Source organism: Austrofundulus limnaeus, unplaced genomic scaffold, assembly GCF_001266775.1.
Source record: "Austrofundulus limnaeus strain Quisiro unplaced genomic scaffold, Austrofundulus_limnaeus-1.0 Scaffold22, whole genome shotgun sequence".
NCBI classification, from domain to species: Eukaryota; Metazoa; Chordata; class Actinopteri; order Cyprinodontiformes; family Rivulidae; genus Austrofundulus; species Austrofundulus limnaeus.
The window spans coordinates 1,907,350-1,926,637 of record NW_013952424.1 but is presented as its reverse complement, the minus strand read 5'-3'; the positions used below and the strand labels follow the sequence as shown (position 1 = coordinate 1,926,637).

At 38.1% G+C, this 19,288-nt stretch overlaps 1 protein-coding gene across 1 annotated transcript in view; it reads right to left on the bottom strand.

Annotated features, from left to right (window-relative positions):
* snd1 (staphylococcal nuclease and tudor domain containing 1) overlaps positions 1-19,288 on the bottom strand; it is a 173,169-nt gene that overhangs the window by 18,819 nt on the left and 135,062 nt on the right. The window contains exons 19-21 of the mRNA XM_014004184.1: positions 8,544-8,667; positions 6,624-6,693; positions 3,259-3,372 (exon numbers count right to left, since the gene is read on the bottom strand). Coding sequence (XP_013859638.1) covers positions 3,259-3,372; positions 6,624-6,693; positions 8,544-8,667 — 308 coding nt within the window. The remainder of the gene's footprint in view (positions 1-3,258; positions 3,373-6,623; positions 6,694-8,543; positions 8,668-19,288) is intronic.

Sequence of the window (19,288 nt, the reverse complement as noted above, 5' to 3'; positions counted from 1 at the left end):
ATAATAATTAGTTAAGAATTATTGGTTCACGTGTCCAAAAAGCTGATTTTTTTTTTTATTTTTAACTTAACGGGGTTCGAAAGAATGCATTTGTTTCAGCTACTTGAAGAAAACTCTCTGAAGTACTTTTTCTTATCCAAACACCTCATCATGTAGCTGTCTTCTCTTTTCTTCTCACTCATCAGATAGCTGCCTCACCCTCTCCTTTTCCTAACCTCCGCCCCTCTGAAAGGCCACCATTTGATTGAACATATGGTGAAGACAGTGGAACAGCTGCAATACAATCCTGACCTCATGTCCTCTAGCAGTCAGGGTGAAAACGAGACAAACAAGGGAGTCGCACCTTCAAAGACAAGACAGTAAAAGAAAAAGAAAAAAAAATCAGTTCATGCCCATTATCCATCCTTCCCTTGCTCCATCTCTTTGCTTCCCTTCTTTCTCGCCCTGGTCTTGTCTCCATAGCAACCGCCTTACAGCTAGCCACCCTTGGGCATGTGCGTGTCTGATGAGTGTGTGCGCGAGGCGAGCGAGTGTGGGCAGGGAAGCTTGTTTGAGGCRAAAAACTAAGGGGCTTTTTTTGTCCCCTGCGCTCTCCCTCCGGTCAACTTGTCAGAGGAGCTGTGGGGAAGCTCCGGGCAGGAGGGAGACAAAGACAAACAGAGGGAGAGCTGACGGTAAAAACAGAACAGGATGACACGTATAAACAGACGATACTAAATTAAACAGAGCGTTTTAGAACCCTGCATGTTGTGTGTGTAGATGTGAGCCGAAATTCTAATCTTTACCAATAACTAAATGCTACTGTTCTTCTATTATATTAAACAAGCCCATTATTATTTCAGCTATAACCAAATATGTGAGAAGGTTCAATAGTTTTTTTCCCCTTAAMAAAAAAAAAAACACTTTTTTAAACTGAACCTTCAACATCAAACGTCTTTTGAATGTGCTTTCAAACTATTAAAGAAACGACCTTCGTAAAAAGTGCTACCAAAAAGTCTTGAGAAAACGACGGGGAAGATGTGTTGTGTCGGAAGGCATTTTTCTGACGCGCTACATGACCTTTACTTTTCAATTTCAGCTTTAAAACAGTAATCTGTGGATTTTGCCATGACGGTAATGAGAAAATGTTAGATTGCAGGGTAGTTTAAGTAAATAAACAAACAGTCAGAGCTATAGTTGACCCTCTGTTTTCTATTATATGTGACCCATCATATCRAAATGAGGATTAAGGTCAATTTCGGTCCAAATTACCTAATCACGTTTTCAAATTCTTGGCTTTAAAAGCTACATTTTGATCCCTGCATCATTCTGATATCATAAACAGAACCAGACATATGACTTAATTTGTCTTAATGATTACGATAAAATATTAATATTTGGTCTGAATCCTAATTTTATGTCATTTTAATGGGGAATTTTTCATGTCATTATTAAGAGGAAATCTCAAATAGTATTTGAATATTGAGATTTCCCAGCTGGAAAGAAACAAAAACATTTCTAGATCACAGGGAAAATCTCAAAATTTAAAGGAGCTTTTCCTCAAAATCAGTTTATTTGTTGCTACTGCTCAAAAAAAGTACTTCAAATTTTTTTTGTGATTATATTTCAGAGTTCATTCAAATGAAACATTGATAAGGCACTTATTTATTTGTTATATTTTGACAAAATGCAATTTTTGTAAGTGTTTTAATCAAAACACTATATTTGCCTATTTCTCCATATACCACTTTTTGACTTAATCCTCGTTTTGATGTGATGGGTCACATATTGGCATCTTTGCTTTATCACAGGTGTAATAGAAAATATAAACACATCCTGAGTAAAGGTATGTGAAGATTAATGCCTGTCATTAAGAGAAACTAAATAAAGTGGTAGCAACAGTGAGATGTGATGGAATGACGTGCGCAGTGCCTCCTACTTAAATGTCACCAGAGTGCATCTCAATTAAAAGTTTCCTCATTTTTTCATGGAAACAAAAGAACAGTAAGAGTTTTCCATGTTTGTGACATTTTTTGAAGATACTGTCACTYTACAGAATACTTGATGAAAAACCGCAGGGATGCAGCTGTAGGGTTCATCCTACTGACAGCCTTTTCTGAGAGGGGCTATGAAGCCAATTACGTCTTGTGAAGACAGATGTCTTGTGCGGGGCATCGGGTGGCAGGTTATGAGAGAAAGGTAGCAACCTTTCCGGCAAAGGTTCAGCACAAGTGGGGGCACCCTGCTGTCAGTGTGGCAGGCAGCGAAACACCAGGAGGGAACAGCGAGACGAAATGGAAGAGCAGATGCGGAGTGACAAAGACGGAGTGAGCAGGAGAGGTGTAAGGTGTGTGTCAGCTTCAAACATGTGGTTCAGCTTTTTGTTTGTTTGTAACATGAAGGTGATGCTGGTGTCCCCTGGGCAGCACCAACAGATGGACCACTTTACTACAGACTCATGAGACAGGTGACAGCACAAAGCTCAGTGTTAGCAGCTTTCACACACAACAAAACCTGAAATGAGGATCTGGTTCTCAAACTTATTAACCTATCAATTTAACCTCACTTATGTAAGCTGGTTGCAAACACACTAAAACTGTATCATCATGGTAAAAATGAATCCACTGAAGCTTTTATTTTTTTTTTGCAAAAACTAAAGACATGATTTAATGGCAGACCATTTCCAACTACTGCAGCACATAGATTCTGTGTAGCTGTATTGATTTTAGGATCATGTGCCAATACAAATATGTGAACACTTACAACCTAATTTAAGTGGAGGAAACAATCCTTTAAAAATAACCTTTAGGTGCACAAATTGTTAAAGACAAGGTTTGACACAGAATCCATTAGATCCATACAAAAAGGAAACTATCAAACCAAACTATCAAACACAAGAAGAACAAAAATGCCTGGTTGATTTTTGTGGTGGGTGGTCAATAAAGTGACCAAGTTCACGCTGAAATAAAACATGCTCCAACTGTCTAAAATACAAAACAATTGTTCTCTGAAGTTCTGCTTTTATGTTCACTTTGAGCAACACCAATTATGCACAAGCATAATTTTCCCTCAAACTTTCCTGATTTAAAAACTCAGCTTCGTCTATCAGTTCTAGATTCATCACCTCGTGTGGTTTGTGCCTCTCAAACWCTTTTCAAGCCTTGCCAAGAAAAGTCAACTTTCAAAAGCTGGCAGAAAATGAGTCTGAAGAAGCCGACATCTCCAAGTTAATTTAGCAGCTTGTGGCTGCGGCAYGTATGTTTTCATGTGTGTACTTACATCCTGTGGGACCTGGATGAAGGCGAAGGTGTACTCTGTGGCCTGTGCTGGCAGGGTCCTGGTGCTGAAGGCAGGAGGCATTGCAGCCAGACGGGTGCTTGACACCACTTCTCTCTGAGGGGGGGGCACGGGAAGGACAGAATAAAACCCAATTGACACAGTTATAGTTGRCTTCTAATACAGATTTWGAAAGTTGAACAACATTTAAATATMCAGTATATRAACAYATAAAAACATTTGTGAAATATTCCTAAAATTAAYTGGTTATCTCATTGAACTCTCATCAGCCCAACTTACTCTATGCTGAAGAGAAAAAAAAAATCTCTTAATGGGTTTTGGAAACGTCAGACATCTTGAAAGAACCTCCAGCCTGCCTGTTAGTGACAAACACACTAAGCAGGTAACAAATATTTGCTTTTATATTTGAATATTTGTTGTTCCAGTTCATCACCAGCATGGCTGCAAAACAACTCACCATGCTCTCCAGATGCAAATTCATCCTTGTAATGCATTTCTCTTTTTCTACGATTCTGAATCAGTTCTGCGATGTTTATGCCACTTTTACAGTGACAGTATAAACTGTGAAAGGAGGACAGGTGTCATTTCTCTTGATAAATGCCTGCATACTCTTGTACGTCACCTTATAATCATTTTACAGCTGTTGCTACACCTGCACTGAGGCCCTTTTTACCAAGCTCTACTAAAAACACGACACGTCTAGCCGATGCACAAACTCACCAAGGTCAATAATTTGGCAAATGGGCTACAGAATAAAAAAATAAATAAATGAAAATTCACATTTTTGTCAATATTAAAAATGTRCTGTTGATGATTGAAGGAATGCATAAAGCTTGCAATTTCATGTGCTTTCTCATGAGTTTGAAACCAAGCTCATCTTACGCAGCCTTAAAAACATTAAGTGCARTCGCATGCAATATAACGTCACAATGAACCTGTAAACACTGGCAACACCAAGATGTGGTGCAACATCRGATAATTAATTTTTTTGCTGGCTAACCTCAATAGCCGATATACCACGGTCATTAATGATGTATTTCCGGTAAAATTCTTGCCACGCTCCTCCCTTCCACTCCCTGCTTACTGCCTATGTTTTTACTGTTGGCTCCTAGTACTAGTCCGTGAAAAAGTCACAAAAGTTAAAGCATCTGTGATCTACTGGTATAAAACGTGAGTTCTGTTGTATGCCGCTGTGTCCACTAGCCAGCAGGTACGATCGAGTAGTTAGTTTTTACCCTTTTTCCTCTTGATGAGGAGGTGACAGCAGTGGATCATAGCATTACAGGCAAAACTTATCTTTAAAAGCTCACGCTTGCGTTTGTAATCGGCATTTCTAACCTGAGGATATTCAAGAGCCAGCATCAGAAATGAGAAGACGGAGCTTACAAAAGGGAAATGTACAATTATCCCCTTTTACTGCCAAGACGAGAGAGGAAAGACCTCCTCCAGAGGACAGCTAGCAGGAAGCTAACACAGCAGCCGGAACAAAGGTAGGTGTGTGCGTGCGCGCGTTTGTGTTATATGAAATGTTTTTATGCGACTTTGTCATGAGTTTTATGCAAAAGTAAAAACTTGTTAGAGTGTATATTACAGCGTAGACTAAAGCCGAGTGACGAGCCCCTCCCCCAAGCACAGAGAGCAGAACCTCCACCTAATAATCATTACGTTTTCAGTTCACTAACGTCGGGGAAAACTATCCAAACCATACAAGTAGCCCATCAATTTAAAGCCCAGACTCTGCTCTTTCCAACAATGTAAGTGTCACAGCTCTATGTGAAAAATTCACAGAACAAGCAGCCACAGAATAGTGAAAAAGACTAAATTCTGGAACCATAAACACGAACGTCTTTCCTTTGTTTTTATGGCTTTAATCCACTTTGGAGTGATTTTTTTTCCACTTGGCTGGAACTGTATGTCTCCTGTGTTAATGTTGGTACATGTAATATGCTAATTCTGTACTGTGGAAATCATTAAGAGTCGTTGTCGGGTGAAAAAATCTYTCGCTAACACTGTGTTGACCGTGAACCAGAAGTGTTGGGAGTGGCATCAAGTGCTGGGCCAGATGTCCATGGCATATAGGCTATTATCCGTCATCGGCTCTAAAAGTTAGCGCGCTGTAGCTGTACATCAAATGAATGTTTCCTGAAAGTTTCATTAAAATCCATCCAGTAGTTTATGATATTTTGGTAACAACAATAACACCTGTACGTACAGGCGTGCGCAAAAACATTATTCACCTTTAACTTACAGCGGCAGGCAACAAATTGTGCCCCATCTAAGTTCTGATCAATAACTGATCACGGCAGGCCACACTATGGTGGAAAGTCAGACAAATGCAGCCATTAGAAGTCAGAAGGTAATTTAATGACCCCTCATATCTTAGGTTAATAGGTTCACTGGAGTGTGAAGTCTAGACAGAGAATACCTTGAACGCTCATTATGGAWAAAATGTTAAGATTTATCTACCAATATTAGACTTTGATGGCACTTTGAATGTGGGCTTTAAAAAATGAAATGACAAAAGTGTTCAGCTGTGTTTGCTAATGATCACATAATAATTCAGGCGCTGACCTGTACCTGAGAGAGGTGGCAATATTGTCGACTAATRGCTCATGACACGGGGCCACGGAATCAAGGCCGGTCTGACTCAACCTGAAATGACGCAGAACTACTACAGACGAGGGGCTGTGGATATCAGCTTGTCTTTTCCGTGTGCACCAGGTCAGCCTCAGAGAATAACACTTTCAGCAACATGCCAGGATGCATCGCATCTGCCAGCCAAACCACGATCTGTCCCCTGCTCCGAGGTCAGTCGCACACTGTGCCGCTCCACTGCATCATGGGAAAACTCCCGCAGGGTCGGGGGGGTTGGCTGCATCAGCCACTTGGTGATGATGCAAGCATGAGCGYGCACGTGGGCAGAGGCACAACTACGCAGGATGAAGTGCCTTCGTCATCGCTGAGTAAAATTAAAAAAACCCATCCGAGGGGGAGGGGGGAGGCGAGGAGGGGCTCTGTTTTCTTGCTGTTATGAAAGGAATAAAATTGATGCACTTGGTTGCACACTTTGTTTTGTCTCAGTGACAAACAATAAAAGGGAAAACAAACAAGCCGCCTTTGTATTTGTCATAAAAAATATTCAGCTGAAAGGACAAGGGAAGGTTTCTTTGAACATGAATTTAAAACGACTTGTGAATGAAACACTAGAATCCCTTCAGCTGTGTGTGTGTGTGTGTGTGTGTTTGTTCTGAGAACAACAGTGCTTTAATGACTTTTTTCCCCCTCCTCACAAACACTTGAGCACAAAATCTAATTTATACTAAACAAAAAACAAAAAAGTTACTCACGTTGCCATAGTCGATGTAGAAGACGTGAACCTTTGCCGGTGACTCAACTTTCTCCACTCTGGCTCTGTACCTGCAGCGGTAAAGGAATAATTGGGGGGGAAGAAGAAAGAAAGAAAGAGACGAGGGAGGGAGGTGGGAGAGAGGAGAGAGCACAGGGAAACAGAGATGAAGACAGAGGGCACAAGTGGAAAAGGAGATGAGTAAATGATTCTGTGCTTATTTCCCTGGGGAGAAGGTGTTGGAGGATCTGTCTGTTGTGATCGGGGTAGAGGAGCGGGATGGGATGAACAGGCTGGGGGTGTAAGGGGGAGGGGGGCAGAGGGGATCTATCAGGACATGGGCGGGATGTGAAAATTGCATGGAGGCCCTCTTTGCAATAAAAGACAGAAATTCAAACTTGTTTTTTCCCTTGTAGCAAACAGTGTTAGAGCATTAGTGCTAATCACGAAAAAGCCTGCAGATTTTTTCATCGTAATGTTTGATTTTTTTAACAGTTTAAACTTTAATGAAAGAAAACAACATGAGCATCTCAATCAGTGAGAGATTAAACAAAAACTAAGGGACAAACTACAAAGAGTTTGTTTCCCATCACACTCGACTCAGTGCATCTTTTCATCTGACCATCACTTGTCTGGTACTTGGAAACAAACAAATGAGAGCGAGGAAGACAAATTGGCTGCAAAGAAGACGTGCAAGAAAAAGCCCAAAAWTGAGGCTCACATGGGTGCAAAGAGAGAAAACAGAAATGAGCRAGCAGACGTAAAGAACCCTTAAAAGATTGAGAAAAGCAGACAGAATGTGACTGATGAATAGACGTTTTGTTCTCCTCCGTTCGGGTTTTCAGACACCTTGAAAGGGGACAAATTTTTAATTACTCGATTGAAACAAGTCAGCGTCCCAAATGCATCACAGAATACTTGGATACAAAGGAAGAACAATGTTAACGTGGACATAATTAGCTGGCTGAAATGTATGGAGCTGCTTAAAAAAAGAAACTTATTGGCTTCTAAAGCAGGATTTTGGTTTTATTGTTCGATTTTTCTAACATGAAGACAAAGTCTGCTTGTTGAAAATGATTTGTGTTGGTGACATGCAGGACATTTTCTTGTTTTGTTCTAAAAGGAGAACAGGAAGATGAAAGGAAGCGCRGACGAACAAAAGGACAGCACCTGTGGCAGGTGAACATTTGGTTTTTAATCAGTTCCCTGATCTCTCTTCCCCTCACCCCACACTGTCACCTTCTTGACACCCTCCCTCCCTCGATCACTGTGACTTCTATCTGTCCCTGTGACCATCTGTAAGCTTCAAACATCCAGTGAAAAGTCAAGATGAAAAGACGTGCGTTACTGTAAAACTACGTGATGCTAAAACGGTGGCAAAAAGCTAATTGCATCTCAGTAGATGCATGCAGTGAACACATCACAGGCTAAAAACAAGATCAGTTCAAAATCGTCTGGCTTTTATATCGGAGAAGAAAAGAAAAAATACAAGCTGCAGYTTTCAACAGATGTTAAATTAGAGTCAGAAAGCCTTAATTGACATTTATTGTACAACAACATGTAGAAATTACAGCCAATCTAAGAGGAAGTGGATAACGATTATAACTTAAATATAATGTTTTACTTGGAAACTTAAATAAGACTTTGACATTCATGTGAAAAGTTAACATCAGTACAAAACATTATTAAAAAGGAAAGAACTGCAGCAGAGGCACTCCTAACGGGATCACACCAGCTCAGCAGGACAATATCCACGACTGGTTCTGGTTCTGAAAATGATCCACATACAGCATCTCCTCTGATCACAGAGTCGAAGTGTCCCAGCAATAAAGCCTTCCTAAAGTCCAAACCAGGACAGATACTGATCTGCTTGTTGTCTTATGTTTAAGGCTGTTTAATAAACATTAAAATCATCACATACCATTCGCCATCAGCAAACTTTGCAAGGCAGTAGTCCCCTCTGCGTGCACCGTAGGACCCTTCAACCGGCGGATGGGCGGCGATCTCTGCTCTCATGGTCTCCATCAGACTCTCCAACTGACCTCCTGTCATTAAAAGACGTAAAACACGTAAAAAACCATGTGCTTTTTTTGTTTTTACCATTTCGTTTTCTTCTTTACCAAATCAAAATAAACACGTGCACTTTAGATAAATCAGTTTTATTCCATTTCATGCAGAGTTCAGTCATATTTGATAATAAATGAAATGCATCCCAGCAGAGTTTTTCAAAAGCATGACTCAAGTTTGCAAGTTTCACAACAAGATCAGTTATTTGAAGGTTTTACATGAAAATATTTTTGCCCTTTGTTATAAAAGCACACATACGGCTGAAAACAAAAACTTTTTTTTAAATCCTAAATGTTTGATAAGATTATATTTTAGTTTGAGTTTAATTCATTTAAAAACCATAAAAATGTATAAGAAAAAGATATTCCTTGCCAAATATTTCATCATCAAACTAGAATTAGGTCAAAAGCCATCTTAGCTCCTTTATTCATAGACACTAAAATTATAGAAAAAGAATACTCTCTGGCTTTTGCTCCAGTTAAGCCCATTAGCCCTATGCAGCTTATTTTGGTTTGACCCTGGTGGTGAAATAGAGATCCGAGTTAAGCCAGCTCTCCCAGTGGGCCTCTATGGCCTATCAAACCATTATATCATGAGGGCTGCCTTATTGTGGGGGATTCTGGGCAAGAATTTTGCAGTCAATACTGTAGAAGAGGAGGAAAAAACATGAAAGAATTCAGAGAGCGAATCACCGCTTTGTTGGAACCAGCGACTGCGGTAAGTGGCTGCCTGATTTGCAACCATCAGTTAAAATTGGGGAGCTGATTGTGAACACCAAACATAAGCATGTGCATCTTCAAAAGGGCCACGTACATAGTGTTTGTGTGAAATGTACACTATGTTTGTGTATTTTCAGAAAAATGTTTACCTACGCGAGTGTATGAGTGTTCTGCAAATGGCCACGTGTCTGGATGCGGAGCTGTTTAAAAGCATGTGTGTGTGTGTGTGTGTGTGTGTGTGTGTAGCAATTACTGCAGCTAGTTTAGTGAAGTGGCCAATATGAATTTTCATGGTGATATTTTTAGAGGCCATTTACACAAATCAACCACCTGGAGGGGGGCTGTGGGAGGAAAAAAGGGTCCAGATTAAAGTGCAATGGATCATCTTCATTCCCATTTGTATGATAGGAAACCAAATGGAGGGAAATAATCAAGCTTCTCATTATGTCATTGAGTCACTTCAAGCATGCACGATGGAAGTAAGTCTTCTTTATGTGCATGTAAACTCTGCTTCTGCAGTAAATGGCTTATTACAGCAACATGTCTTCTCCTGTTAATATGTTTTCTTGCAAATAAATGCAGTCAGTGTGCGTTTGTCCTTTGTGAAGTTCTGCTGATGATGCATGTTGCCACCAAACAAACAGCTTGCAGGCAGACACTATACACACCTTTCTATTTCTGTGCAAGTGCTGCTGGTTTGTTATTAACACCTAAAATTATTTATGCTGGTGGAGAACAAGAAAATATGAATAATGATGCTGTTTTCCCACAGATATCTTTGCTGAGACAGGCAGACAGCTGCCAACTAATAGCACAGGAAACATTCATTTGCATGTCAAACTTGGAGGAAAAAAATGCAAATAGATTTAGTGGAAAGGGAAAGCTGGGAGCTCAGTTTGATTCGGGGCGGTCAGGGTGGAGGTGTCCAAACACCTCATTGGACACCCACTGCTACAGTGATTGCTGCTGCTGGTGATTGCACATTCACACCTTAAGCCTTTTCAAACGTACTATTTTCTGTTAACATACGAGCTGCTGAATGTGTCAGCTTYATGTCTGATTGAGCACCCCGGTGACCTATCTGCTTTTAAGAAAAGGCCATTATTAAATACATTTACAACCCACATGTTCACTAATATTCATTAACAGCAGCAACTATTTTTCCCTCCCATTCTCTTTCTTTAAGCAAAAACATGTGGAAATGAGGATGTGTGATGTTAGGAAAAAAAATAGAATCAAATATGTTGAAAAATAAAAATAAAAGTCCTGATGACTAGAATTTAAACATGTAGGCAACAAGCTCAAAAAGCTACTCATAATGGTTACACAATCACAGCATTMTTGTCAAATTAATATAAACTGGCAAAGCAAAAATAACACATTGTGGAAAAAATGCTGACCTAAAATATAACCCCATAACATAAAAACTGAATAAGGCCCAGAGGGAATGTTTATGTACAAATCATTCCTGTTGGAAAATGCCATAACATTATTATATTGATTAAGCAATTAATGTTGTGCAATATGAGTATTTCATAAAGAAACATCTTATAAGCACTAATTCTTAGAAGTGGATAGGCTCCTTTATTCTCCAACTTTTATCCTTAGTTCTATTATCAATTTTTATTTTTTAAGTTAAATATTCATTATTAAAGTATTTTGTTAAACTGTATAGTAAATGAATTTGACAGTAAATATTTACACACAAAAAATCCTATTTTTATATTCACTTTCAAGTCCTGTTTCTAATTAATGTAAGAAGTCAATTTTCATTCAATTGTTTAGATTGATTAGGTCTCATGCTGTAGTCAAACTTAGCCTGTGAACCACTTTGGACAAAGCTAATGACTAAAGATTTAATAAAACTGTTCAAAGGTCAAAGGTGTTTTGTGTCTCATGTATAAATAATCACTTTTTTTAGCTGCAGTTATGTTAGAACAAGCTTTTTGTTGCAGGTAACTAGAAAGAAACAACCAACCGTTTCATGGGAAACAGTGAGATCCTGAATTAATAGTTGAATTCACATTAGGAAGGAAGTGCAGCCAGTGCACACTGCATTACAGAGGCAGATTCCTATTCAACGCTGGCATCGACAAGCAAATATCTGCCTGCAGAAGGGGTAAACCGTGTCAAGCATGAGTGCTCATTTTGTATTGAGGCGGGAGCCAAAGCGATGATTCAAAAAGCAGCCAAACCAATGAGTGTGCCTGATGCTAGCCAAATTCTTTTTGTCTTCATCCTTCTTTTTTTTCCTCGCTCTCCCTCTCCYGTTCTGTAATTTGTTTATACATCATAATGGCTGCAGCTGTTTGTAAATCATATATAATTACATTTTAAATGCCCAGCACGTAGCATAGGAGTGATTAGGTTTTAAAAAAGAAGAAAATAATTGACAATGTGGGAAAGAGGACGAGAGGAGAGGGGTGACAATAGTTTTGCCGCTTGGTTATGATCGTATTCGATTATCTTGTAGCACATAGTGTGTAAGCTGAGACAAAGGATGCAGGGGAGTGAGGGACAAAACACCAATGAAAACAGTGATTCAAGTGCCCTTTCAGCAGGCATCCCAAGGCTCTGGTGAATTCTATTAAGCTGTTTACAAAAGCCATTAAACCACAGAAGGATAAATAATCACCGTTTGACGGAAGCATTGGCCGAGAGAGCAACAACTGCTTCTAAAAYGATTCCAGTTTCCAGTTTGTGAGAAACAATTAATAAAGACTCAAACTTATAGCAAGAACATCTGTCACAGAAAGCAACAAGAAATATAAAACAAAGTATGTTTGACAAAAACAATAACAATTCTTTACAGGAAATGGAGCAGGGAGGACAAAAAATTGGTCAAACTGAAAAAGATGCACAAAAATATCTTGTTCTTTTTATGGCTTTGATTTACTTTCTGTCTGTGTGCAAAGCTGCTGAAGCACCTGCACTTACATGCATACTGTTTTGGGTCAGCTGTGAAACAGTGTTTAGTTTATGGATAATGGGTTACTTTAACTTTTTTTATTTAACCTCAATTGAACCAGACAAATCCCACTGAGATTACAAAATTATTTTTAAGGGAGACCTGGGCCTGCGTGTTTTTTGGACTGTGGGAGGAAACCCACATAAACATGAGAACATTCAAACTCCAAACAGAAACACCCACRTGGGAACAAACTTGCTCTATTAAAATCTGAATTTGAATTGCTCGGAAGGAATCTGGATTTGCAATGCATGGAAATTCATTCTGATCACTTTCAGTTTTATAATTCAATTTCCATATCAAAATTCAGTTTTTTGTGTCACACATCCTGGTGCTTGAGAAAGCCACAAAGGAATTAAACACGATTAGTGAAATTAATTTTCAAACCATTTAATTTCGAATTATACAAACACAGATTCAGTCTGAACTTTTCAAATTCAGGTTCTGACAGAACAAGTTGCTTCCCATAGACCCCAGGCCCAACCTTGGGAGTGAACACAGGGCATTCTCGCTGTGTGCTAACCACTTAGCTGCTGTGCTGCTAAATTATTCTTGTTATGCTTGAGTTATTGGATCACGTTGAATGCATTCCAAATACTGGCCTAAATGTAGTGGAATCTGGCAGCCCTTTAATGGACAGGTACAGATGACAACGTTTACATTCCATAAGCCGTGCAATAGAAAGGGCGGTCAAGCAAACGATCAACGATAAATAGGACCTCTGAAATATTTTGGTGCATTTTTAGTATGTCCTGCTTAACCAGATTAATGGACATCATCTATCATCTAAGAGAATTGCTGTTGTGCAGCAGAGTTATGTGCTTAACTTGAAGTGGTACATACGCATAAGGTATATACAGTTTTGTGTTGTAGGGTAAAACAATGTTGAGGACATGTGAGTCAAGTTTGAAATGCAACAAAACAGCAATGACAAAAGAAAACATATCTTCACTAAAGTACACTAGTGTGAAAAGTCAGGAAGCCACAATGAAATCTTGCGATTCACATGGCTCAACAAAAACCAGGGCTAAGTTAAGGTGTCACCAAAAAAGTAAAAATGAGGGAAAGGCTATTTCCTGCTTTTCCTGGGTGATGTTCTAGTTATTGCCAGCATCTGTCAAGCACTGAAGGGGATTTCTATAAAAAACAAATGATTCCACTGCTTGACATATTTAGCTCCACTCCTACTAGGAAAGTGATATGGATTGCATCTCATGTGAAATCCCCCACTACCACCAATTACCCTCCCCCACTTTTTTTCTTGCCAGCAGTCTGATGCCTTCTACAGCAACTTATTGTTTCTGTAATTGGAAAAAAAGCTATCACGGAAAAATATAAAGAACAAAAAAGACAACTGTGTTTCTGTTTTTGCTCGAGCCTTTCGCGCTCCTCCTTCCAACACCTGTTGAGATTCACTACTTGAAGATAATACCCTAAAATTTGATTGGGAAGAGTCCAAAAATACACAAAAGATGCCCTCAAATTTGCTAAATGTGCTTAAAAGTGTGCACTTTAAGTCAATTTTGAAGAGAACCCATTTTTTGGACATGAAAAGTGGCCCACCACAGTGAAAAACGTCCTTTAGCCATTCTGTTTCAGGAAATGGATTCAAATGCTGACATTAGTCTAAATCAAGCTTGCGGGAGTTGTGCAGAGTGGGAAATGAGATTCTCATTTTCCACCTGAAATCCAAAGCATACCACCTGAAACAGACAGGTGAGCTGACCTTTTAGAAGCCAACTTGCATATCTGATTGAATAATGAATGCTTTTGGGGGGTGAAATCATCTAGACAGGATCTGACCTCAAATATTGCATCTTCTGCAGTAACAAAAAGCTGGTAAAGTGCAAAAATCTTACGCTCCTTTTATTTACAATCTTCACTACTTTATTCAGTACAATTATTTAGGTAACCACACAGAGGGTTGATATWCATTAGAACTAAATATTTGACAAGAATCCACTGGGCTAACTCGAAGTATAAATCAGCATTTATTTCTGTATGTTAAGGTGATGAGTGACAGTCTGGTAGACTTTTTTTCATAGCAATTAATTCAAATAGCTTTGAATGTAAAATATTAAAATTGATAGTTTGAAAAATATCTGTTTTAGCTTTAATTTGATGATTACAGACACACTAGRATAACAGAATAGCAATTAAAGCCATTCTCCTTTAATTTGATGGGACCATTAAACTGTTCACCATAATCATTACCACAATTGCCGCATTTAGGACTTCTTTTGTTTTTTGCCTAAATTCTTGGTTCAWTTATTTCCACTGTACAATAAGTTAATTTACTGAATTGTTTAATTAGACTACTCAAATGACAACTGATAATTAACAAAATATACTTTGAAGGCTTTTAAGAAGTAGAAGACACTAGTGAGAAGTAAATTATCTTGACCCCTGGCTGACTTGACTTGATACTGATAGCACCACTCAAAAATATTTAAACCAAAATAATTTTAATTAGTTGAACAAAAAAGGAAGCAAAGCTTGCAGACAGCCTTATGAAAACCATTTTAKCTGTGCATCCTTCCATTTTTAATAAGTGCTAGTCTATAAAATAATCATTTCGCTGTCTGAACTTGAGATCCAATTAGGAGCCCATCATCTTGGTCATTATGAAATACAGTAGTAATTCTTGTTCTGAATTCAGCACAAAAAATGAGGAACAAAAGAAAAACGCCACTATAAATTCATCTTGCAGTACCAATGAAAACAAAGCCATAAAAAAGTTAAAYTGAAGCATGCCACGTAAATGCAATAAAACTCAATTTTCCGTTGACAAAAGACCGCTTAAATTCAAGTCCCAGCAGAAAAGGAAATACCTCGTCTGCTCTGCTCTATCAATAGATGGGCCCAGCATCATTAGGTGATGAACAGCTGCTGTGTGTAAAAGGTAGAAGTGTGAATAATGTGGACGTGGTGGCACTTAGTTGGAGGGGGAAGATTCCACTTATGTGTCTGTATGGGTGCCAGAAAACAAGCACCAGACAGGATGTACCGCCAGCTGCTTTCAGTTGAGGCTTGGTTTGTGTAGGAAAAAAGCATGTTTGGTGGTCAGGGTCACGTCTTGCCGTGTGGTACTGTGGAGATGACAACTGAGTGGGGACCAAAGCAGAGGGCAGGGAGGTTGACTAAAGCAAACAGCCCCAATGGAAACATCCCCAATAATAGGATCTCTTGAAGTAATGTCTGAATGTTGGACATAAGCACTGACATGGCTTTTTGTTGCAATCATCCTATATTTGTGAAATCAGAAACCATACTATGTATGAAGCATGGYTGAAGCATTTTAACACTTTTAGACCAACCCCATTCAGCCGACAGCCTCAAGAGAGCATTTTAGGAATGAATTTTATGTCACTTGAAATAAGGTTTTTGTGTGTCATGAGTCTTGTTAATGAGATTTTTTAAATTCTGGCTGGTGTCTGTTTTACTGTGCATAGAGAAAATGATAAAAAGTCTGTTTTAACACTAACATAAAGACTTGAGAGACTGCCCAACAAAGGGATGACCATTTTAATGTTTACGAAAGGGTCTTGATCGTWACTTTTGTAAAATTTCAGACCGATTCTCACTTTCATTATCTTCAAAGAATATTTGAATATCACACTGACCGCACATACACAAAACCTTCCTTAACAAAACGTTACATTTCCAGGAAAGCTAAAGATTATGAATAATGTGAATGAAGGAAAAAGAGCAACATCCAGAAATGAAGCTGGAGGTGTACAACATTACAGCTTTTACACAGAAAGACTTCAAGAATATCAAGTTTTTATTTCTTTGTTTTATAAAAACTATGGCTACTCTCCAGTTTAGTGAGAAATCAGAAACTACACAGCTGAAGTCACTTTCTTTCATGCGCCTGAAGTGGACTCGTGTCTTCTAGTGTCCAAGGTCACACAGATCTGTGCAGGTCTCCCTCTGACAGTAATTACATATAGCCTCTAGAGGGTACAACATACGCAAAGAAAACTGGAGGATAAAAGACAGATCCACTACTAAGGACTACTGAGGTATGTGTGTACATGTGGGGGGCTTGGTGGGGGTGAGACAATAAAAGATAAATGGATATAAAAACAGACATAAACTCTAAAATAAATTGAGGATTAAATACCCAAATCCCTCAAGCCTCTTGATGACTAGGAAAATCCTTTCCTAACGTAAAATTAATCACTAATCAAGCCTGTGAGTTTCACACAAGAATAAATAAATAAATAAATAAATAAATAAATAAATAAATAAATAACACACACACATGCCAGTAATTAAATATGAATAATTAAATTGGAGAAAAGGGGTAAAACACAGTAGATAAGGGACCCCCAGAGGGGAAAACCATTACATTTTAACAGTGTTTGGCTTGCTTAAAAAACAACAGTGAAAATATCATTTTAAGGACCTGTGTGTGGCTTTAAAATGCAGGAACAATCATAAAAGGCTTTTCTATGACCACTAGGTTCTACAATCCACACAAAAAAGCATCCAAGCCTRTTATACAGATGCAACTCTCACAGGGTTAATGGTCTGGAAACTTCCTCTAAATATTAATGCCTGTGTGCCTTTTCTGCTCTTCTTAATCCTCTCTTATACTTTACCAACAGTATACCAGCATGTTAGTGTGTGTACTTGTTAAACTACTACTGTAATACATATAGCTGCATTGCCCTGCTTTAAACGTATCCTCCAAAGACCTTGCAAAAATTAGTAATATTTCAATTTATGCATTTTGTTGTTTAATCTTATTTGAGTTGATACACACAGCAGGATATTTCTTTTGCTGTTCTCTAAAATTTGCAGTTTTCATAGCATTTGTTTGCTTTCTGAAATAAGCATTCGGATTTTTTATTTATGCTTCTACAGCACTTTTAGTTATGACTGTGTCATATCAATAACATCCATCTTATTTCACAGAGGCAACAATCGAAACAAATGGTAGCTTACAATGCAGACACAAAAAAAGAAAAATGGTTTTCTTTCATCCCAAGCAGTGCCTAAATCTTTTGTTTCTATAAATACAGTTAACATTTGTGATTATTCTTACATTTACAGCATAAGCTGTGATATACTGACAGCGTAAACAGCATTATACTCGATAACATTATGGTGCCAAATGCAAAGCTGTGGCAACACAGTTATTTTCTTTCCTTACATTACCCCCAACTGAGGTATAGTGTTACTTTTTTTAATCTAAACCTCAAATGGGAAGCACAGGGAAAGAAATATTAGTTGTTATAATAATAATAATAATAACAATAATAATAATAATAATAATAATAATAATAATAATAATAATAATACATTTTATTTATAAAGTGCCTTTCAAGACACCCAAGGATACTATACAATAGAAAGAAAGAAATAATAAGTAATAGGAAAATAATAATAATAATAATAATAATAACAATAACAATAATAATAGTTTTGACACACATGTAAAATCAGAAATTTGTTTTGATTTAGAGAAAAAAAATACTGACTTAATGCTGACTTTGATTTGCAGGTCCACTACTGTGCTACAAAGTCAGTTTGATAAGATGCAGTGGGAGTTGGAGGCTAATACACAGTAAGCATACAACAGTGGCAGCTAGAATAGTCTCTTTATGTTGCATAGGAAAAATGCTTTTTAAAATCTCATAAGTGACTTAGTTTTTACTGTTTCACATAATTAATCCTTCTTTTCTTGGGAAATAAGGTTAATTTCCATTTCCTAAGTACTTTTCACATGGTTGAGGCCAACCATCAGAAACTGGGATGGAGCCAACTGTTTCAAATGTTTTGGATCATTAACAAATATCTGAGGCACTCACTTACACGATTTTAGAAATTAGCATACATTAGTTGTAATCACAATAGTACTTCTGAGATTTCTGAGGCCCCTGACTCTAAGCTTATCTAAGTATATACATTTCTTCACTTAGAAATTTTGAGGGGTGGGGGTAGGGGCATGTAATGACATTTTAAAGCACTCAGCTTGTGTGATTTTTCAAGCTCCAACACTTTGATGTTCCCTTCAAGAAGCTGGGATAACTTAATGTAGCTTTGAGGGTGCATCAGTAAAAATGAAAGGAACCACGGAAGAAAGAGAGGTGGTGGAGAGCAAGGAGGGGCAAACAAACTTGAGTGAGAGGTAAAGGGGCTGAGGAATGGTCAGGTTTTGCTTCCTTGCTGAGAACACTTTAAAGAAAAAAAATACAAAAACAACAAAATCTTACACAATCTTCTTGGTGGAAGAACACCAGCCAATTAAAGGGGAAAACTATWTAAATAAAAAAATCCCCAGCAATGCTGGGTCATCTAAAATAAAAGCTTTTCATGAGAAAAGATTGAATAACTCATAKCTCTCCTGTCAAGATACACTGGGCTGAGAGCAGCAATATAAAAAAAATGCTGTTTGTGAACAATTTCTTTACATGCAACACTTTGATAAAAACATAAAAAAAAAAGCTGTAAATATTTTGCATCCTGCCATTTCTCCTCTGTCTTTTAAAGATCTAAAAAACTTGAAAGACTTGCATTTAAAAAAACCTCTAAAAACCTGCTTTGATTAGCTCATTCATATTTCTGAAGCGTAGCCTAAACTCCTACCCTTAACAAAGTCCAGTTTTACCTTAAATACTGCTTAAGGCATCAGGTCGTGCCTTGTACTGTCCATTTCTGCTTCTTGACAGACATGTGATTTTATCAACAATCAAGTCTTAAAACAAGCAGAACACTAGTCTGACTGACTGAGCCAGAAGTACTGTAGCCAGAGGCAGTGCAAAGTTGTTGATTTGAATCCACAGCCCATGGAAACATTAATAAATAAAAATAGTTTGAATATTCCTGGTACATTGAAGTATGCATAAACAAAGTATAGCACAGCAAAGGAAGGTGTGTGTGTGTGTGTGTGTGTGTGTGTGT